The following is a 15526-nucleotide window of genomic DNA, read 5'->3' as shown; positions in this document are numbered from 1 at the left end:
TTAGTATCAGTGTCTTGGAGAAAGTCAGGGATAAGGGCTGTTTCAGTTCACACTAATAAAACGTGGACCACAAATAATCATGAAAATATACCTTTAAAAAAAGGTAGAATTTCCCTAATAATAGAATGTGAAGGGAAAGGACAATTTCTTCCTCTCAGTGAAGCATTAGGTTTCATCATTTTTGGCCTAAAGCATGGTTTGTACATTCAAATGTTTATCAGGATGAGTCAGGGGTTACAGCAGGAGACGCGGGGACTCTGGCAAATTGAACAAAACATGCTCATCTAAAGAGGACAGCGCTACCCGCCAACTGTTACCACCCAGAACTGGCTTCATGTAGTCAAATCACCTAAGAGAAGCTAGAAATACAGATGTTTACATTAAATCTTCTGGACTTATACTAAAATTCCCCCAAATATCATCAGTTCAGTTCAGTTCAGTCGCTCAGTCATGTCCGACTCTTTGCAACCCCATGAATCTCAGCATACCAGGCTTCCCTGTCCATCACCAACTCCCGGAGTTCACTCATACTCACGTCCATCGAGTCGGTGATGCCATCCAGCCATCTCATTCTCTGTCGTCCCCTTCTCCTCCTGCCCCTAATCCCTCCCAGCATCAGAGTCTTTTCCAATGAGTCAACTCTTCCCATGAGGTGGCCAAAGTACTGGAGTTTCATCTTTAGCATCAGTCCTTCCAATGAATACCCAGGACTGATCTCCTTCAGAATGGACTGGTTGGATCTCCTTGCAGTCCAAGGGACTCTCAAGAGTCTTCTCCAACACCATAGTTCAAAAGCATCAATTCTTCGGCACTCAGCTTTCTTCAGAGTCCAACTCTCACATCCATACATGACCACTGGAAAAACCATAGCCTTGACTAGACGGACTTTTGTTAGCAAAGTGATGTCTCTGCTTTTCAATATGCTATCTAGGTTGGTCATAATTTGCCTTACAAGGAGTAAGCGTCTTTTAATTTCATGGCTGCAGTCACCATCTGCGGTGATTTTGGAGCCCCAAAAAACAAAGTCTGACACTGTTTCCACTGTTTCCCCATCTATTTCCCATGAAGTGATGGGACCAGATGCCATGATCTTCGTTTTCTGAATGTTGAGCTTTAAGCCAACTTTTTCACTCTCTTCTTTCACTTTCATCAAGAGGCTTTTAGTTCCTCTTCACTTTCTGCCATAAGAGTGGTGTCATCTGCATATCTGAGGTCAAATGACACCACCAGGCCAAAAAAAAAAAAAAAAATCTGCAACTCTAATTTGCCTAAGGAGTTCATCAGTTTACAACCTGTAGCTTATAGAGAGAGACACCTTATTAATGTTTCACTAAAAGACCAGTTCTAGGTAGCTAAAGTTTTCTCAGAAGGTGGAAAATTTCCTCACAAATTCAACAGGCATCTCAGATGCCTCTAAGCTTCTAAAGTATTTTAGAGGCTTCATTATTGAATCTCAGTAAAAGGCAATGGCACCCCACTCCAGTACTCTTGCCTGGAAAATCCCATGGACAGAGGAGCCTGGTAGGCTGCAGTCCATGGGGTCACTAAGAGTCGGACATGACTGAGCAACTTCACTTTCACTTTTCACTTTCATGCATTGGAGAAGGAAATGGCAGCCCACTCCAGTGTTCTTGCCTGGAGAATCCCAGGGACAGGGGAGCCTGGTGGGCTGCCGTCTCTGGGGTTGCACAGAGTGGGACACGACTGAAGTGACTTAGCAGCAGTAGCAGCAACCTACAACTTTTGCTAAAATATTCGCCCCACAGGTACAGGAATCCAAGTGTTCATACAAACCATACCTCTGCCTCATGGCTAGATATCGGAGGTCCAGGCACCCCTTAACGATGAGGCCATAATCCTGTAGAAGCTTGCTGGCGTCTTCTGAACACCCTACTCCAACTTTTAAAATTGTGCCGTCTGCCAAAATGTCCAATAATGTTTTTGGTAGTGTTTTTCCTCCACGGATCAGCTTGGGCAAGCGAACCAAGACACAGAAGCCACTTGGAGAGGCCATCTGAAGGAGTGACAGAGGACTGGCTTTGCCTTCCGAATTCACCTGCAACAGAGGAAAAGAGGGCCACAGCTCACACTCCAGCACAGCACCAAGAACAACGTGACACTGTGACAGAAACGTCTGAGAGGTGCTCCCTTGACTTCCCAAAGAGAAGAGCTGACCAGTTTGGCTCAAACCTAAGGATGAGCCTTTGCTAACAAATGCAATGGACTCCGAAACAGCAGCCTAAACAGGTTACTGAGGGCCCAAATATGAGCCTGAAATATGAGCAGGCCATAAATAGTGACCAGCTGACCTGGAGGAGCACTGGGACACACACACTGGCAGAGTCATGTGAAACACATTGGTTTTAAAAAGCTAAGGAAATGAGCGCCAAATGAGAATACATTCTTCATTTTCTAGACTCTTTAATGTGCATGCTTGTAAACTGACTCATTTATAGGGCATCACTGGCTGTAGATCTGATTTTCACAAAGAGGCAGGAAATACAATACTAACAAGAAATGGGTACCTGCCAATATAATAAATCCTTGTAGCACAAAGTGCTTTCTCAGCATTTTATGTTCATAAGCTGTCCATAAAAATGTATACTGAGCATAAGCTAGGATTCTTATATCTTAAGAGATGAAAATAACTTTACATATTAACTGATTTAGTTTTAATTTTTTTGAAGTAATAGATAAATTCGAGAAAATGCTTACAGCTAAGGAAATTATTCCTAGAAAAATTTACATACAAAATTCACATTAATTCAAGGTCCCCTAAAGCTATCCACGGAAGCCAAGTTAAGCATTCAATAAATTTCAGTCCTTCTCATGTTTCAGGAGAAGAAATGTAAGGGTTACAAATGAGGTAAACTGCCTAAACATGGAGAAACTGGGGCAAAGTCAGAACTGGAACCTGAACTTCCCAATCTGTAGAATGTAGAACAAATAGTCTAGACCAGGAATCATAAAATTAGGAGGGACTGCATCTTCAGCTTCTACTTCTATGCTAAGTAAAACCATGGTTTGACTCACAAAAGCTTTAGGAGTTTCCTTCTCAGGCACTGCTTTATCAATGAGGGCTATTCCATATCCTCAAATGAAAGCACGTCAGTTGGATGCCCAATGTGTCTGTTTCTTGGGGCTCAGCCAAAGTCTAAAAGATCTAGAAGAAATTCAACCACTGGTCCCTGTTCTATAATATTCACCTGGATGTGGCCAAATCACCTTTTTTTAATTAGTACATAATTCCCTCAATGTATAACATCAGGTTTCTCCAAGAAAAAGTAGAAAATCTCCACTTCTAATATTTAGCACTGCTGCTGCTGCTGCTAAGTCGCTTCAGTCGTGTCCGACTCTGTGTGACCCCAGAGATGGCAGCCCACCAGGCTCCCCCACCCCTGGGATTTTCCAGGCAAGAACACTGGAGTGGGTTGCCATTTCCTTCTCCAAAGCATGAAAGTGAAAAGTGAAAGTGAAAGTGAAGTCGCGTTCGACTCCTAGCGACCCCATGGACTGCAGCCTACCAGGCTCCTCTGTCCATGGGACTTGCCAGGCAAGAGTATTGGAGTTGGTTGCCATTGCCTTCTCCGTTAGCACTGCTAATTTGATATAATACTCACTGCTAATTCCTAAGGCCAGGGATCTTTGAAAATCTTTTCAATCAAGTTCCACTGTCTAAAATACAGTAAATAAACAGATAGATAAGTTATCTTTTTAGTACTGTTTCTGGATTGTGCTTAAGATCTACTGAATGATAATTAAGGTTTTTCCACTAGGAATCCAAATGTTTATGATTCCAATAGGTACCCAATTTATACTCAATGTATAATTGGAAGAATAATGCTTCTAGCAGAGTCAATTTGACATAAAGAATAAGCTATCTAGTTTTAATTTCTTATATTTCATCCTCTGCCAACATCTTTTTGCCCTGACATCAGTTACTACCCATGGAAAACAATGAAATTCTTGGTTTACCAATGCTATATTTAATAGGAAAAAAATAAACCATATTTTAATTTTGTTAGTCTTATGCAATCCAGTGGTCACTGTCTTTTTTCTTCTTTCTGGATTAGTCAACTCATAAAAAATATTTGGGACATACACAATAAATATACACATGCATTTTAAATCGTATAAATGTGGTACTATACTAATGATATCAGTTCAGTTCAGTTCAGTTCAGTCGCTCAGTCGTGTCCGACTCTTTGCGACCCCATGAATCGAAGCATGCCAGGCCTCCCTGTCCATCACCATCTCCCGGAGTTCACTCACACTCACGTCCATCGAGTCAGTGATGCCATCCAGCCATCTCATTCTCTGTCGTCCCTTCTCCTCCTGCCCCCAATCCCTCCCAGCATCAGAGTCTTTTCCAATGAGTCACCTCTTCGCATGAGGTGGCCAAAGTACTGGAGCTTCAGCTTTAGCATCATTCCTTCCAAAGAAATCCCAGGGTTGATCTCCTTTAGAATATAGATGTTATTAAATACACACAAGAGCAAAAATTTTAAATGAATGATGCCATCAATCATTGTAAACAAAATTTCTAACACTTTTTCTATATTTCAGTGATTCACTTAGAGAGAATTGGTTTAGAGATTATGGAAAAGTCTGTGATTCTTTAAATGACCCCACGATGGCAGCAGGGAGCAAAGAAAAATCCAAAACCATATTTATAGGCTGGAACAAAGTTAACTAGCAGTAAAGAATCTGCCTGCAATACAGGAGCCACAGGTTCAATAACTGGGTTGGGAAGATCCTCTGGAGGAGAGCATGGCAACCCCCTCCCGTATTCTTGCCTGAAGAATCCAGGGACAGAAGAGCCTGGTGGGCTACAGTCCATAGCGTCGCAAAGAGGACACGACTGAGCGACTTAGCGTGCATGCACATTGAGCACCCCCTCTGTGGGGTTCATGAATCAGTTAGATTAGACCATGGCTTTGAGGGAATGAACTTGTCCATTCGGGCAACAGAATGAAGGCCCAATGAGGCTGGAAAGTAGTAAGAAAGAGGATGGAAAAGAGAATAGGAGACAAAATGAGAGATGCTGAGCGAGGCGAAAGAAGGTGAGTCATTAAGAACACATAATTAAGACACCTTGGTTTTATACAATGCAGTGGAGGCTTTTAAGCAGGGAACTGAGGTGATCAAGCGTGCATTTTTAAAAGATCACTTTGCTAACTCAATGGAGAAGGGATCGTAGGTATATAAGAGTCCAAGTAGGGAGGCCAGTCAGGAGGCATTGCAAAGGTGCAGATAAGAAATACTTGAGGCTTGGACTAGAAAGGAGTTAGAGGAGATGTAAAGGTGTAGACGATGCAAAATCTATTTCAGAGCTAGCATGGTAATACTTCCTAAATGGAAGGGAAGGGTTAATAGTAAGGAAAACGGAGGTGACTTCAGGCAAGCCTGAAGCCTAGGCCTGCAGAGGGATGCTCTTGGGAAAATGACCTTCACTTCATTCAGTCTTTATTACACTAATTATCTGCATCTGTTAAGCAAGGTTGTCTATAGCCAGAGACTCCAGAAAAAAATCAGGCAGGAGTCAGGGGTCGGAAAGATATTTAACATCTCCATCCCCTGCCTCCAGGAGAAAGGCAATAATAGCTTCTAAAGCATGGAAGAATCCTCATTTTGTACAGGATTTATCCACAGTTGCACATCACCATGGGTAACTCGGGGGAATCTGGAAACACACACCTCTATCTGGGAGAATGCTGTGTTATTTCCGGCTTTCTATAACTGCTTCTTTGAATTTCCATATATTTTGCCAATAAAGAAATTTAACATTCTATAACTGCCTATTTGTGTCTGACTTTCAATCATATCACTTCTGTTAGACAACCTGTAAGGGGGAGGATGTCTCTCTGATTTTAATCTTAAAGGTGGAGAAGACTAGGGATAATACAAGTGTGAGAAGAAAAATCAAGTGCTTTGTTAGGAACATATTAAGTCTGAGATGACTATTAGACATTCAAGGGAGGATTCAAGTAGATAGATGGATATAAAGAGCTGGAGTTCTAATTTTGAAAGTCTTCAGCTTATCATGACACTTAAAGCCACAAAATTACATGAGATCCCTTAGAAAAAAGAATATAGAGGACACAAGTTAGAGATGCTGACCCACAGATATGTTTAATACGATTTTTTTGGTCTCCACATTTTAAAAACAGTGTCAGAACTTTTAAATTAGTGGAGCTCACATTTTTAAAAATCTATTATGTTAAGTTTCTTTTTAAAGAACTGGACAATCTGGCAACACTTGGCTTGAACTGCACAGCAGCTTCCTCATTTACATAAAGCACAAATTCTCTAATTCACCATAATGTCTTCTCAACACTGAAGCCAACTGTCATTTCCCATTTATCATTGTAGCTGTAAACCACTGTTTCTCCAATACAGAGAAATGTTTCTCAGTCCATGTCCCTATCAAAACTAGGAAAATGGAAAATAGATCTTAGACCTTGTGTTTAAAGAAAAAAGGAAGGGAACATATTTCTTTATGAAACTGAAAACTATTCTTATGCCTTCAAAAGTGCAAAACAATCTCTCTACATCATTCACAGACATTTCCTATCTGGACCTTGTAGGCATCTGACTTTGAACTGGGGTGGGTACAGAAGAGACCAAGCATAAGTCATCTCAATTTTTAGATATGAGGTAGAAGGGGGATCAGAAAGGGAAAAAGAAGATGACTAGGGGCTTTCCTGGTGGCTCAGTGGTAAAGAATCCACCTGCCAATGCAGGAGACATGGGTTCAATCCCTAGTCCAGGAAGATTCCACATGTCTTGCAGCAGCTAAGCCCATGAACTATTGAGCCTGTGCTCTGAAGCCTGGAAGCTGCAACTACTGAGCCCATGTGCCTCAATTACTGAAGCCTACGCACTCTGGAGCCCGTGCTCCGCAGCAGGAGAAGCCACCGCAATGAGAAGCCCTGCACCGCAACTAGAGAAAAGCCTGCGCAGCAGCAAAGACTCAGCACAGCCAAAAATAAAAATAAACAAAAATTTTTTTTAAACAGAGGAAAGACCAGTAAGATAGGAAATAGGAGAGTGTGATGGCATGAATGGAAAAGGTCAGTTTTCATTCCAATTCCAAAGAAAGGCAATGCCAAAGAATGCTCAAACTACTGCACAACTGCACTCATCTCACATGCTAGTAAAGTAATGCTCAAAATTCTCCAAGCCAGGCTTCAGCAATACGTGAACCGTTAACTCCCTGATGTTCAAGCTGGCTTTAGAAAAGGCAGAGGAACCAGAGATCAAATTGCCAACATCCGCTGGATCATGGAAAAAGCAAGAGAGTTCCAGAAAAACATCTATTTCTGCTTTATTGACTATGCCAAAGCCTTTGACTGTATGGATCACAATAAAATGTGGAAAATTCTGAAAGAAATGGGACCACCTGACCTGCCTCTTGAGAAATCTGCATGCAGGTCAGGAAGCAAGAGTTAGAACTGGACATGGAACAACAGACTGGTTCCAAATAGGAAAAGGAGAACGTCAAGGCTGTATATTGTCACCCTGCTTATTTAACTTATATGCAGAGTCTATCATGAGAAACGCTGGACTGGAAGAAACACAAGCTGGAATCAAGATTGCCGGGAGAAATATCAATAACCTCAGATATGCAGATGACACCACCCTTATGGCAGAAAGTGAAGAGGAGCTAAAAAGCCTCTTGATGAAAGTGAAAGAGGAGAGTGAAAAAGTTGGCTTAAAGCTCAACATTCAGAAAACGAAGATCATGGCATCTGGTCCCATCACTTCATGGGAAATAGATGGGGGAACAGTGGAAACAGTGTCAGACTTTATTTTGGGGGGCTCCCAAATCACTGCAGATGGTGACTGCAGCCATGAAATTAAAAGACGCTTACTCCTTGGAAGAAAAGTGATGACCAACCGAGAGAGTATATTCAAAAGCAGAGACATTACTTTGCCAACTAAGGTCCGTCTAGTCAAGGCTATGGTTTTTCCAGTAGTCATGTATGGATGTGAGAGTTGGACTGTGAAGAAAGCTGAGTGCCGAAGAATTGATGCTTTTGAACTGTGGTGTTGGAGAAGACTCTTGAGAGTCCCTTGGACTGCAAGGAGATCCAACCAGTCCATTCTGAAGGAGATCAGCCCTGGGATTTCTTTCGAAGGAATGATGTTAAAGCTGAAACTCCAGTACTTTGGCCACCTCATGAGAAGAGTTGACTCATTGGAAAAGACTTTGATGCTGGGACGGATTGGGGGCAGGAGGAGAAGGGGACGACAGAGGATGAGATGGCTGGATGGCATCACTGACTCGATGGACATGAGTCTGAGTGAACTCCGGGAGTTGGTGATGGACAGGGAGGCCTGGCGTGCTGAGATTCATGGGGTCACAAAGAGTCAGACATGACTGAGCAACTGAACTGAACTGAACTGATGGCATGAAAGCCAGAGAGAATGTCTCGTGCAGGAATTACACAGATGCTCTGGAGGGCTAGCATAACATGAGTCCAAATCAGTGTCCACTGCGTTGGAAAACAAGAAAGCCATTAACTTCATCACTTTCAGTGCAGCAGTATGATAGGATGTCAGATTAGAGTAGATTGACGAATAGATGGAGAATAGCAAACTATACTCAGGCAAGTAGAAGAAAAGAAATAATGAACAGCGCAAATTGGTGTAATAGAACACAAACAATAAAGACCAACAACGCCAGAGCTGATTTTTTGAAAAGACTAGTAACATTGATAAACACATGGAAGGAGTAATCAAGAAAAAAGGGAAGCAAATAAGCAATGTCAAAAATGAAAAAGGAGCCATCCTTCCATATCCATCTGATAGGGAAAAAAATTGTTAGAGGATATTATAAACAAGTATACGTCTGTAATTTAAAATTTTGAGGAAAAAGATAGATTTAGATGAAAAATATAATTTATCAAAATAGACATGAAGAAATAGGAAATATGAATAGCCTCCAAACTATCTTAATATTGTATTCATAATTCAGAAACCTCCTTTAAAAGAAAATTCCAGATGGTTTCACCAGTAGATTTTAATCAAACATTTAAGGAAAAAGGAATTGACAATCTTACACAAACTTTTCCAGAGAACACAAAAATAATGAACAACCCTAATCTATTGTATGAAGCCAGCCTCATACTTCAGTCAAAATCTGACAAGGAAAAAAAAGAATCTGACAAGGTCATTTCTAGAAATTAGAATTATAAGCCAGTATCACTCATGAATATAGATTTTTTTAAAAACACTAGCAAAATGAAATCAGCAACAACATATAAAGAGAATAAGACATCATGACCAAGTTGGGTTTATTCCAGGAATTTAAAAATTAATGTATTTCATCACAACAACAGACTAACGGAGAAAAACCACATACTCATCTTAAGAAATGCAGAAAAGGCACTTGATAAAATTCAACAACTATTCATGATTTTTAAAAAAACGTAAAAAAAATTAAAAAAAAAACTTTCAAAAAGCTGAAATATAATTGATTTATAAAACTGTTAGTTTCAGATGTAGGGCAAAGTGATTCAGTTATATATATATTTCAGGTTAATTTCCATTATAGGTCATTACAAGATATATAATACACCTTTGTTGTTTATCTATTTTATGTATAACAGTTTATATCTGTAATCCCACACTTTTAATTTATCCCTCCTCCACCCCCTTTCCCCTTTGTTAAACAGAAAACGGATTTGTTTTCTATGTCTGTGAATCTATTTCTGTTTTGTATATAGATTCATTTGTATCATATTAGATGATATCCTAGAATATCTGTCTTTGTCTGATTTAGTATCCTCTGGGTCCATCTATGTTGCTCCAACAACAATATTTCATTCTTAAAAAAAAAAAAAAAAACAACCCTCTAGTGAATTCCCTGGCAGTCTGGCGATTAGGACTCCATGCTTTCACTGCCAAGGGTCTGGGTTCACTTCCTGGTTAGGGAACTAAGATCACACAAGAGACCAGAAAAACAAAACAACATAAAAGCTCTTAAGAATCAAGAGTAGGGACTTCCCCGGTGGTCCCATGGTTAAGCCTCTGTGCTCCCAATGCAAGGGGCCAGGTTTGATCCCTGGTCAGGGAACTAGATCTCACATGCTGCAAGGAAGATCCTGAGTGCTACAACTAAGACCCAGCACAGCCAAATAAGTTAAAAAGAAAAAGAAACCAAGAATAGAATTGAATATATTTAATCTATAAACAGGGCTTCCCTGGTGGCTCAGAGGTTAAAGCGTCTGCCTCCAATGCAGGAGACCCGGGTTCAATCCCTGGGTCGGGAAGATCCCCTGGAGAAGGAAATGGTAACCCACTCCAGTATTCTTGCCTGGAGAATCCCATGGATGGAGGAGCCTGGTAGTCCACGGGGTCGCAAAGAGTCGGACACAACTGAGCAACTTCACTCACTCACTCACTCACTCACTCAATCTGTAAACAAACCTTACTGCAGATAACATTTGTTGTCTTCAGTTGCTAAGTCATATCCGACTATTTGCGACCCCATGGACTGCAGAACGCCAGGATTCCCTGTCCTTCACTATCTCCCAGAGTTTGCCCAGACTAATATCCATTGAGTTGATGATGCTATGCAACCAACATACTCAGTGTGAAAATGTTGAAAGCTGTCATTCTACGATAGGGAATGAATCAAGGATGCCTACTATCACCACTCATACTGAGTACTCTATTATGATCCTGGCCAGAACAGTAAGGCAGGAAAAAAAATACAAAGTGTAAGGACTGGAAAGAAAATTTTCTCTTCACAGATGACATAACAGTTTACACAGAAATCCAAAAGAATCTACAAGTAATTAGAATTAATAAGTGGGTTTAGTTAAGTTCTTTAATAAAATGACATTTCTATCTATCAGAAACAACATCTTTTAAGATTTCACTTGTAATAGAATTTATTAAATCTCATAAAACTACAAATACATTACTAAGAGAAGTTAATGCTCTAAATAAATATTTTTATATTAGAAAACTCAATATTAGAATAAGGTCAGTTCCTCATAAACTGATCTATTAGATCCAATGCAATCAAAATATCAAGAATTTTTCTTTGGTAGAACTTAAAAAGTCGATTCTAAAATATTTAAGGAAATGCAAAGGACCAAGAATATCCAAGACCTTCTGGGAAAATAACAAGATAGAAAGTCTTGCTGGGACTTCCTTGGAGGTCCAGCGGTTAAGACTCTGTGCTTCCACTGCAGGGGGGCACAGGTTCAATCTCTGGTCAGAGAACTTAAGGTCAGGCCAAAAAAAAAGAGGAAGTTTTGCTGTCACATCTATCAAGAGTCATTATGAAGCAACCATAACCAAGACAGTTTGTGACCACCGGTGGAAGAATAGAAAATTAGATTACTAGAGTGTCCAGAAATAGATCAACTCATATACAGATGCTTGTTTTATAGTAAAGTAGCATTGCACAGCAGTGAGAAAAATTATTATCTTTTCAACCAATGGTGCTAGGACAATTGAATATCCATGAGGGTAAAAAATGAAACTCAACTATACCTCACATCACACACACACACACACACACACACTCAATTCCAGATAGAGTATAAAATCTAAATATGCAAGGTTAAAACTATAAAACTCCAAGAAAATAATATAGGAGAGTATACTCATGACTAGAGAGATAAGGCTTGTTATACAGCACTATATAGATTTTCTGATCATCAAGCTTTAAAAGAATGTAAAGGCAATCCATAGAATGGGGGAAGACATTTACAACACATTTAACTCACAAAGGGTTCATAACTATAATATAAAAGAATGCCTATAAATCAGTAAGAAAAAGAAAACTTGATTAAATAAAAAAAGGAGGGAAATGACTTAAACAGGTATTCCATTAAAAAAAGATATCCAAACGATCAATAGAAAGTTTTTAAAAAGATGCTCACTCTCAGGGCTAATCAGGGATATGCAAATTAAAACCACAATGAAATATGACTACACATCCATTAGAAGAGCTAAAATTTTAAAATCTGACAGTACCAGATCTGGACAAGGATATTGGACAAAGGCAATTTTCATACAGTCTTAGTGAGAAGTTAAATTTTTAGAACCACTTCTGAAAATGGCTGAAAACAACGGGTACATTCATTACTACGGATGAGGGTAAACTAGTTAAAACCATCTTGGAATACAATTTAGCATTATTTATAAGAGTTAAAGATATACATAAAACTCCAAGACCCAGGAATCCACTCATAAATACTGTATACCCAATAATAAGCGCATTTGTTCACTTCAGCATTCTTCTTAAGAGCCCCGAACCGTGAACAACCCAAAAGTTCATCAACATTAAAATGGATGAATAAATCATGATACATTCACACAATGGACATATGGTAATGAAATCACAGTCACACACAACATGGGTAAACATTACAAGCATAATGTTGGAACAAAGGAAGCCAGACACAAAATACATACTAGATATTTTCATTTACATTAAATTTTAAAAGCAGACAAAACTTAACTATAGTGTCTAGGGATGCATGTTTAAGTAGTAAAAGTATAAAGAAAGACAAGAAAGTAAATACCATAAAATCAAGATAATAGTAACCCTGGTGGGGGGGACAATGATTACAAGGGGCCACAAGGGGAGCTTCTGGGGTGCTAGTAAATACTGTTTCTTGACCTAGTTTCCAGTTACACACTGTTCTCTTTAGATAAACTATCTAGCTATTATATTAATATTTTTGTTTCAGGCACTTTTCTTGATGTGTTTTATTTCACAATTAAAAAAAGGTTTAAAAAAAGATCCAAGGAGTAAGTTAAATAGCAGATTAGACAAAATGAAAGAAATAAAAAGCGAACTGAAAAATAGACCTGAAGAAATTGTGCAGAATAAATCCAGAGATTAAGACATGTTTAATATAAAAGAGATTACAAGACACGTCGGAGAGCAAAAAAGCTCAGAATACAGCTGATCAAATTTCAACAAGAAAGAAGAGGTGAAAGAGGAGGGGTGAGAAGAGGAGGAAGAGAAGAAAAAACAGGGAAGGCAGCCTTCAAAGGGAATTTAGAACTGATGTACAACACCAGTCACTATACCCAGATATCTCTCTGAATCCCAAGCAGGAAATACAGAAAGAAGACAACACTTAGTCTCTCTTAGATTATTAGTGAATCTTCAGAATCAGCAATTCAAAAAGAAGATCTTTAAAGTGTCTACAAAAAATCTGAGTACGTACAAAGAATCAACATTTAGACAGACAGTTACTTGCAACAGCAACAATGGAAGCCAGAAGACAGTGGAAAGTGACCCTGAAACTGATAAGCTGCTAAACTAGAATTTTGTATCCAGTGAAAATATCTTCAAAGATCAAAAGCAAAATAAGGACATTTTCAGAACAATGGGGTTCCTTGATGGCACAGACAGTAAAGAATCCACCTGCAATGCAAGAGGCTCAGGTTCAATCCCTGGGTCTGAAGATCCCTCGGAGAAGGGAATGGCAACCCACTCCAATATTCTTGCCTGGAGAATCCCAAGTTCAGAGGAGCCTGGGCGGGCTACAGTCTATGGGGTCGCAAAGAGTCAGATACGACTGAGCAACTAATACTTTCACAGAATAATAATTAATTTACTATCAATGAGCCCTCAAAAAGTGAACTTCTAAACGACAGACTTAAACAGGATGATGCCAGAAAGTTTTGAGATACAAGGAAAGATGAGCAAAGAAAAAGGTAAACACTGGTAAATCTAAACAAATACTGACTGTATAAAACAAGGACAAAAATAATAACTAAGCAAATATACAAAAGCAAACAAAAGAGAAAGGGAATCAGAGATGGAAGAATGGAAAGGAGGATGGATGAAGGTTTTTCTGTGGCAGCAATCAGGGAAATGCAATCACACCCGAAGGGAGGTGTGGCATCAGTGGAAGTTCAATACACTGAAAGCTAAAATGAAGGGGGTTTTGGATTATTTGCCACTTTAACTTACTCTGCTATAGTAAACATATCGCTATGAAATCAATTGCTGCTACTAACTATTCACTTCATCCTACCCTATTGTTTCTGCAGTTATACTTCATTTGGTTGGAATAATCAAGGTGTTTGACAAATGAGATTTTTCCTAATCTACTAAAGCTCAATGTTTACTAATGCTTTCTTCTACTGCTGTTGGTGTAAACATTTCTAAAATAACATAGAAATATGTTAATATTTCTAAAATGACATAATTCTTATACACATTCAACTAAAAATCCCTAATCCTTTCCTGATGGCCCAAGGTCACTGACACAAACTACTACTCAACTATTGCTGATTTAAAGAAATACCCTCAGTAGCTCTGTAAGGCCTGTGTGAATACTAAGCTTTCCCCACAACATCAGGTGTTCTCTTCTTGGTCATCACTGTATTGGCATCTTTAGTTCCTCCTACCAACCTGTGATCTGATTTGGCGGCAGCTATTACTTCCCTGGTGGCTCAGACGGTAAAGTGTCTGTGTACAATGCGGGAGACCTGGGTTCGATCCCTGGGTTGGGAAGATCCCCTGGAGAAGGAAATGGCAATCCACTCCAGTACTATTGCCTTGCAAATCCCATGGACAGAGGAGCCAAGTAGGCTATAGTCCATGGGGTCGCAAAGGGTTGGACACGACTGAGCAACTTCACATTCTGCTTGGGGCCTCCTTTGATTACATTTCCTGGCTCCTAAAACTGTATTCCAGATATCCAGAACACAGAGATAACAGAATCTTGGCAAGGTATTATGCTGAATTAATAAGAGATGTGGAAAATTCTTAAAGAGATAGGAATATCAGACCACCTGACCTGCCTCCTGAGAAATCTGTATGCAGGTCAGGAAACAGCAGTTAGAACCAGACATGGAACAACAGACTGGTTCCAAATAGGAAAAGGAGTACATCAAGGCTGTACATTGTCACCCTGCCTATTAAACTTCTATGCAGAATACATCATGAGAAACGCTGGGCTGGAGGAAGCACAAGCTGGAATCGCTGGAATCAAGATTGCCGGGAAAAATATCAATAACCTCACATATGATGATGACACCACCCTTATGGTAGAAAGGGAAGAACTAAAGAGCCTCTTGATGAAAGTGAAAGCAGAGAGTGAAAAAGTTGGCTTAAAGCTCAACATCCAGAAAACTAAGATCATGGCATCTGGTCCCATCACTTCATGGGAAATAGATGGGAAACAGTGGAAACAGTGACAGATTTTATTTTGGGGGGCTCCAAAATCAATGAAGATGGTGACTGCAGCCATGAAATTAAAAGATGCTTACTCCTTGGAAGAAAAGTTATGACCAACCTAGAGAGCATATTAAAAAGCAGAGACATCACTTTGCCAACAAAGGCCCGTCTAGTCAAGACTATGGTTTTTCTAGTAGTTATGTATGGATGTGAGAGTTTGACTACAAATAAAGCTGAGTGCAGAAGAATTGATGCTTTTGAACTGTGGTGTTGGAGAAGACTCTTGAGAGTCCCTTGGACTGCAAGGAGATCCAACTAGTCCATCCTAAAGGAAATCAGTCCTGACTATTCATTGGAAGG

The 15526-nt window shown here is 39.7% G+C and overlaps 1 protein-coding gene and 1 non-coding gene across 2 annotated transcripts in view; one reads left to right on the top strand and one right to left on the bottom strand.

Moving 5' to 3' along the window:
* Positions 1-15526, bottom strand: part of EXD2 (exonuclease 3'-5' domain containing 2) — a 59448-nt gene that overhangs the window by 19207 nt on the left and 24715 nt on the right. Inside the window, exon 3 of the mRNA XM_004010746.6 lies at positions 1800-2056. Within this exon, the coding sequence (XP_004010795.2) occupies positions 1800-2056 (257 nt within the window). The remainder of the gene's footprint in view (positions 1-1799; positions 2057-15526) is intronic.
* On the top strand, positions 10206-10277 carry TRNAW-CCA (transfer RNA tryptophan (anticodon CCA)). Its single transcript has one exon. It is a non-coding gene; the product is annotated as a tRNA-Trp (tRNA).

This window comes from Ovis aries, chromosome 7 (genome assembly GCF_016772045.2).
Source record: "Ovis aries strain OAR_USU_Benz2616 breed Rambouillet chromosome 7, ARS-UI_Ramb_v3.0, whole genome shotgun sequence".
NCBI classification, from domain to species: Eukaryota; Metazoa; Chordata; class Mammalia; order Artiodactyla; family Bovidae; genus Ovis; species Ovis aries.
Note: the sequence above shows the minus strand (reverse complement) of the source record. Positions and strands in the feature narration are given on the sequence as shown.